General features: G+C 41.9%; 1 protein-coding gene across 3 annotated transcripts in view; it reads left to right on the top strand.

The window, feature by feature from the left end:
* aatka (apoptosis-associated tyrosine kinase a) overlaps positions 1-7,500 on the top strand; it is a 43,087-nt gene that overhangs the window by 16,281 nt on the left and 19,306 nt on the right. For all 3 annotated transcript variants that reach the window (XM_042086064.1, XM_042086063.1, XM_042086062.1), the window contains exon 2: positions 1-104. This exon is cut by the window's left edge and continues 30 nt beyond it. In XM_042086064.1, the coding sequence (XP_041941998.1) occupies positions 1-104 (104 nt within the window). The remainder of the gene's footprint in view (positions 105-7,500) is intronic.

The following is a 7,500-nucleotide window of genomic DNA, read 5'->3' as shown; positions in this document are numbered from 1 at the left end:
CGTCCTCTCTGGCCGTGGTGGCCGTCTCCTTCTCCGGCCTCTTCACCTTCGTCTTCCTCATGCTGGCCTGCCTGTGCTGTAAGAAGGGGGACATCAACTTCAAGGTGAGGCGCTCTGCCCACCCACCCCAGACCTCACCAGGACAAACCCAACCCATCCTCATGCTGCCTGCATCGGCACAGTTGCAGTCCCATCCAACCCATTCACATTCATGCTATGTAGAGCAGCCTAGTTTATATTAAAGGGTGTAACGGTACACAAAAATCATGATTGGGTATGTACTTCGGCATTGAAGTCACGATTTGGTTAATTTTCAGTACAGTAAGCTTAACATTCACTGACAATATTGCTGATGCTATTTTGAAAAGGTGTCAAATGTTTGGTATGAATGAACAAAACTGACAAATGGTCTGCCACTTAATATGTTTGTGTGGGAACTTTGAAACATGGTCCGCATGCAAAAAAAGCCTTGATTACTGTTTGATGATGTTTGATTACTGCATTCGGTACACATCTGTTTGTAGGCCTAACTTTACACCCCTAGTTTATATGTGCTGGATTGTCTGTTTTGTGAGCTTGCTTCTGTTCGTTTGTTGTGCTGTACTGGCATACACATGAAAGCTTTGATAAAACCAAAGATTAGCGCAACAACAGAACCCACACTGGACTAGAGGCACATCAAGATAATTGCCTCATATCGGTCAGTTCATAGGGATATCAGTTCATATGGATATAAACACTGCATCAAAGAGCAACAACGCATTCCTTATCTGTGTTCTGCACAACATTTTGAAGTTGGGCTGGTAATGATGAGCTGAACTGGTTCTGGAACTGGAAACGTTTTTTCCTGATTAAGTGTGGATTACAGATATATTTGTTAGTGTAAGAGAGAAAGAGAGGATTGGGAAGCAGTGGTTATTATTGTACTGTACAATTGAAAAAAAAATACCCATTGTGAGCACTCCTCAATGACAGCAGTGCAACTCTCTAACATCTGAAGAGCTGGTATGATGGAAAGCTTTTTATTTGAGGCTGTCAAATCTTTCACCAGTAACTTTTGGAACGAAGGGATACCTACAATTTTGAGTTGTCATTTTACAGACTAGGGCTCAGACATGCTACTGTGAGGGAAGCACATTCTCATCCTCCCAGAGATCCTATAGCATTTCTCATGCTTAAGAATATTTGTAAGAATGTTGAGAATGTGTGGAATTGACTAAGCTTTCACTTCATTATGTAAACAGCACTCATCACTGCTCATCACCGCACGTCACTGCCCTCTAACGCAATTTGCGGTTTCTATAGCTGAACGGTGTAATTCAACCACAAGCACAGTTGCATGGAGTTCACCTATGGCAATATTAAAAAGAATAAAACGTTTAGCGCACAATAACAAACTATTTACTGCACATAAGCTATAACAGACTTAATACCCTAGTCCAGCAGATTGGGAAGTGGATGTTGTGAAAGTGAAAGTATGATATTAACAGTGGTGGAATGTAACGAAGTACAAATAAAGTAGCCTAAATTTTCCATGTATTTGTACTTTACTTAAGTAAAATTTATAGTGCATACTTTTGACTTTTACTTCGTTACATTTTACAGCAATTATCTGTACTTTTACTCAGCTACATTTCTACAACACCATCGTTCCTTTTTACGATACATTTTATGATCAGTTTTTTTTTTTCTCTCTGACAAACACGTTTGTTTTACCGGGGGGTTGCTACCAAAGATTCTGGAGCGCTACGTGCATTCTTAGAAACATAAGCTTCTAGTCTAGACCAGGCAAAGCATGAGCTTGTAGCCATCTGCATTCGGTAGGCTATATTCACCAGACCCATGGCTACACTGTACATGCAACTGTGTTCTGTGCCTTTCTCTGTCTGTTATCTGCAGCGTTAGGGCCTCCTCTCCGATGAGATTGCTATCCGCGGATCAGCGAAGTTACAGGCTATGCCCATGCTTCTGTCACACGTCTGATCATTTGCGGCACAAATGAATGGTAGACTATTAATGAACCGGTGGCCGGAAAAAACATAACATTTTCCAGATTAGGAAATATTCCTTAATTGTGTGTGATTAAATAAAGATGCATAGCCTACAATTGGGGGGTAGTAACGTGAGCGCTCATTCAATGTCTATGCGTCTGCGCAAGTGAAACTGAACTTAATCATAAAGACACCTTTCTCAGCAACTTTTCTGTTCAATCAGCATAATTGGCGTTACGATCCACCCGACGTTTCCCTTGTCTACCCCGTTAAAGTTCAGGCTCTCGTGTTTTGCTGAATGATATTACTCAGCAGATCACCCTAGTAGATAACCAGAATTACAGTCTCTAGAATTGTAGGTCAGAATGTAAACTGGGCCACAGATGGTAAGCACAATTGCATTAACTTAAAACTATCTAGTCGAGTATAACCTAAAACTAGCTTAATTAAAATGCCACAGCCTTGGCATTTTTCCTTTTAGAATATAGATATTAAGAGAATAAATCATTATGCAAATACTTTTACTTTTAATACTTAAAGTACATTTAAAAGCAGGTACTTTTTACTTTTACTTAAGTAGGGTTGTCATTGTGGTACTTTTACTTTTACTAAAGTAAATATTTCTCTGTGCATTTGTACTTTTACTTAAGTACTGAGGTTCAGTACTTCCTCCACCACTGGATATTAGAAAGGCAAACAAAAGTTAAGGTTGCTTTTGACATAGTACAATGAAGAAAAACTGGTGCTCTGAATACTGATTCTGTTGTCTCTTAAAGTTTCTCTAATTGACGCATTTAACCACAATTTGGATTACACCTGCTTTTAAAAGACGGAAATGTTTCACCGCAAAACAGACATGCGCTGTTTTCATACATATGACGGAATACTTAATCAATCGCTACATTTACACTTCTCCCATGATTTGGCGCAATACTCCCACTTTCCCCTCAACCTTCCCATAAATGTATAAAAGAAAAGTAAGAAAAGCACAGTTCGCCATTATACGCTTCATTGGCAGGCAAAACACACTTTCATCCCCGTGAGGTGTGTTTTGTACATAAGATGCCATTGTTCAACAGGTAAATAGAGACAAAAACAGGCTGTAATTTGACAGTAATTCTTAGTACATCAGGCCCTGACAGTTTAGTGATTATTTGAATAGAGTATGAATTGAGAGAGATTTTCTACTGACACAAATGTAGATTTAGCCAGGCACAGTTTATAATGAGTCTGATCTGTATGCAGAACGTTCCAGTTCCCATAAATGTTCAATAGTCTAGCATTTGAGTGAATGTCGCAGAAAAGAACTGCTTTGCCTCGTTGCTTTGCCAACTTTCTCCCTAATCTAATGACAGGCTTTATTCAATCAAACACTGGATGAAACTCTGCCGCACAGTCCATCCACCAAACCTTGAAGCTGTGCCAAGGCAGAGTTTGCTTACGCATCTTCAAGTAGCCTTCCTTCTTGATTTCAAATGCCTGGTATCCTGGAAGGACCCCACTTCACATGCGTAGTGTAGAATTCATTTGATAAAAACAGGGGGTCAAGATGCCCAGATGAGGATCTGTGCTGGACTGAAAGAGATGTCATAGATTCAGAAAATAAAAGTTTTACCGTGTATTGGTTCTACTTTACACAAAGGTAATTTTACTAATTATCCTATATCTGTTATGTCAATTAGAATCAGTGAATGTGTAATCTGAAGAAATCTGTAGTCTATGCAAGAATCTTCCATAGACTACATGCTGCATTTTACATTTGACATTTTTTTAAAATATGAATGAAAGTGTATGTGACATACGACTGAATACACAAACAAACAACCAAGCAAACAAACAAACAAGAGGTACAGACATCTCTGTGTGGTAGATGAACAGTGGCATCCTGGCAGGCTGGTGCGTTTGGGAGGGTTTAGCGATGGCCCTGTGCGGCAGCAGCTTGCGGTAATCAGGAGGCGGAGCGGGAGATAATGGCTGCCGGAGCTTGAGCTGCTGATAGCCGAGCTGCGCTGTGCTGAGCTGCGTCACCCTCCGTCTGGGGTGGAGGCGAGGATTAGAGGGTGTCAGGACGCAGCGCACAGGAAGCTAGTTGTGAAGTTGTTGTTATTGTTATGACTTGGGTGCGTGTGTATGTGTGTTTGTGTTTGTGTGTGTGCGTGGCTGTGTGTGTGTGTTTGTGTGATGTTTATCATTAGTACGATTTGCATAAGAGAGATTGGGAGAAAGAGAGAGGGAGTGTGTGTGTGTGTGTGTGTTTGTGTTTCAGAAAGTGCATGTGTGTGAGAGAGAAGGCTGACTGGCCTTGACAACAGGAGGTGCCTGGTACACGTGGCCACACACACATACATTCACACACACACACACACACACACACACACACACACACACACACACACACACTCTGCCTCTTCAACCGTAACTCTTGACAACAAACAATTAATTTAGAAAGAGATGCTATCAGGATGCAGCACTGGCCTGGCCCTGCTTCTCTGCCAGTCCACACAGGCATCCCTAATGCTCTTTGTCTGTCAACAGAATGGGAGAGGAAACTGTTCCTGTGAGAGAGTGAAGTGTGTGTTTGTGTGTGTGTGTGTGTGTGTGTGTGTGTGTGTGTGAGTGGGGGGGGGAGCATGCTCTCTCTCTCTCTCTCTTCTTGGGTAATTCCACAGAAAGATCTAGAAGAAGACTATGGTGCCTAAGACATAGAGACAGGAGCCATAGAAATGATCAGAAACACAGTAAAATATACCATGATTACACAAAAAATATATCATGGCAAACATATCACTGAATTAGCTATACACTGAATTTATAAACAATTTCACATTTGTATTTAGAATAGGAGGAATTATAAAGATGAATTAACACAGAATACAGTATATAGGCCATAACAACTGGTGCATATTGCTAGCTGCAGGCTAAGTACGGTCAACTGAGGCACAGGAAAATTAGGTTCACCTTATGATTCCCCCTGTAGAGATCTTTGTGATGAGACTGTCTGCTTGGTGAATGCAGCTTCAAACACACTGGAGCTCTGAGCCTGGTTATAGATACTGTCTGGAGCACAAGGTTCGTGGCACCAGTTTCTCTGGCGGTTAGGAAATAAACATATTTTGATTTGAAGTACATCTTACTCTTCAAATGAATAAAAGCAATATAACTCAGTTGCTTTAGTGCATTTTTTAGATCAGAGTTGAAATTCGTAAAACATTTGCAAGAGATGCAGTGTTAAGAAGGTGAAGATAAATATCAAGTGGATTCCGGTTTTATTAAGTGCACCTTAGCAATCGAGAAAAACTACTGTTGCTGCTGTTGCTAATGTTACTTCATCTAATGTTGAACACGTTGTTATATGTAATCTGTATAAGTATAATTTTGCCATGTCTATGATTTTGTTTGAAAAGAACCACTGTAATGTAGCCTGTGTAACCCCAAACCACTTCTCAAATCTCAATTGAGATTGAGAGTGGGTCTGGAAAAGCTTTATTGACTTATGACTTCCCGGGGCATAACCAGCAGTGAAATAAAACTTAAATTGATGCAATACTTGAAAGTGCAGCAAACACATCTTTTTTGTAAATGCAGTTGTTTACTTAATTCCAAAGCCAATATACACTTCTATCTGTTTAACACTGTTGCCGTCAGCGCAGCTATTGGCTGGGTTGAATTTACTGCTCTGTCACATAAAGCTCGCCCTGTGCCGGATGCGATTATGATTGGATCCTGGGTTTTTGGTGATTTGGAAACGGGTGTCAATGGGCTCCTTTCCAGATGAACCTGCAGAGCAAATTCAAATTTGCTGACAGGTTTTCTGGGTTCACCCAGGCTAGCTCTACTGTAAAGAAGTCAGGTCTTTTTTCCTTTATAACATGACTTACATAGTCTGGCAACAAACTGCACTACAACCAGTACTGTAAAAGTAATCTGTGATCTCATACAATCTCCCACATACAGTAATGTGTAAAGGGGCGTTCACACCCAGACCAATAACTATAAAGATAGCGATAACTATAATGACATTAGCGCCACGATAACAAAACAGACTGAGAAAATAAATAAATAATTGAGTATCTGGTCTCTCTGGTAGTCTATGGCTTTCTAACATCGGACACGTCACACATTTAGGCCAGTGCTGGACACTGTAGTATAGGTAGCAAGTAAATCAGGTCAGATTGTTTGAATTGTGAGTGTGATGGATGGCATGTTCCATGGTCCAATGTAGGTTCCTGAGCTGTGATTGCTGTAGCTCCACTGTTCTAACTGTCTGCTCACAGCAAGCTGCTGAGTGTGATACTGAGGGAGGTCATGTACCGATGATATCCAACCACAGAGTTTAAGACGGAGGTAAATGATTTGGATGCTTATTTACTGTAAGATGCAGCTTAGAGTGCTCCCATCAAAGAGGTCCTCACAGACTGGCCTGCTGTCATCCCACAGCATGTGGTGGTTTGGGAAATGGAGGAGAGTGCAGCCAAGCTCCTCAGAGCTCAAAGCTCAAAGCTCGAGGAGTTTTCACTGCTACTGAGAGCTGCGAGTGTGTGTGTGTGTGTGTGTGTGTGTGTGTGTGAGAGAGAGAGAGAGAGAGAATGTGTGTGTGTTTGTTTGTGTATGTGTGTGGAGGGTCGTTTAAAGTGTGGTCTCGCCGGGAGCCTGAGGAAGTGTTGACACATGGCCAAGGCCTCTCATTTACGCTGTTCCCAGGGAGAGGCAGGTGGCTCGGCTGAATGGAAAAACCAAACCAACGGGCTCCGCACTCTGAAATCCTTGGAGCTGCAGAGCTGCACACATGAATGGTTACACACCAGATACACACACACACACACACACACACACACACACACACACACACACACACACACACACACACACACACACACACACACACAAAATCTGTTTTACTTGTCATATTCTACAGCAGACTTAGTATTAATAACCCACTCATACATAAACACACAGCCAGGGTCACTACTCATACACACAAATGTACACACACACACACATTCACATTCACATTCCAGCTTCCTGTGAAGATATGCTTGTTGTGGAAGTCACACCTCGTTATGAGGTCTGGCGCTCTTTCCCAGGCCACTGCACTAATAAAAACAAGGCAGTGTGGTGCAGCCTAGATAGATCTGTGGAGCATTTAGGTGTGGCTTTGGTGTGTGTGTGTGTGTGTGTGTGTGTGTGTGTGCGCGCCAGTAAGTCAGCGGACAGGCTGCTTATCATCTGACTGAAACGAAGGGCTCTATTGATCAGGGTGTGTAAGACCTGTGTGTGTGTGTGTGTGTGTGTGTGTGTGTGTGTGTGTGAGAGAGAGAGAGTATGTGTGTGCATGTGTTTGGAAGGGGAATGTCCAAAGGGCCACATTTGTTGCAAAAAAAAAAATTTGGAAATGTGTGCATAGACCAAACTGGACAGCATTATGGTCCTCCCTGCAGTAAACGACCTCCTAAACCTCAAACCACAGTGTCAGGCTGTGTGATCTGGTACTGACCAGTTTTCAACTGCA

Source organism: Alosa sapidissima, chromosome 3, assembly GCF_018492685.1.
Source record: "Alosa sapidissima isolate fAloSap1 chromosome 3, fAloSap1.pri, whole genome shotgun sequence".
Taxonomy (NCBI): domain Eukaryota; kingdom Metazoa; phylum Chordata; class Actinopteri; order Clupeiformes; family Clupeidae; genus Alosa; species Alosa sapidissima.
This window is presented reverse-complemented; position numbering and strand designations above follow the sequence as displayed.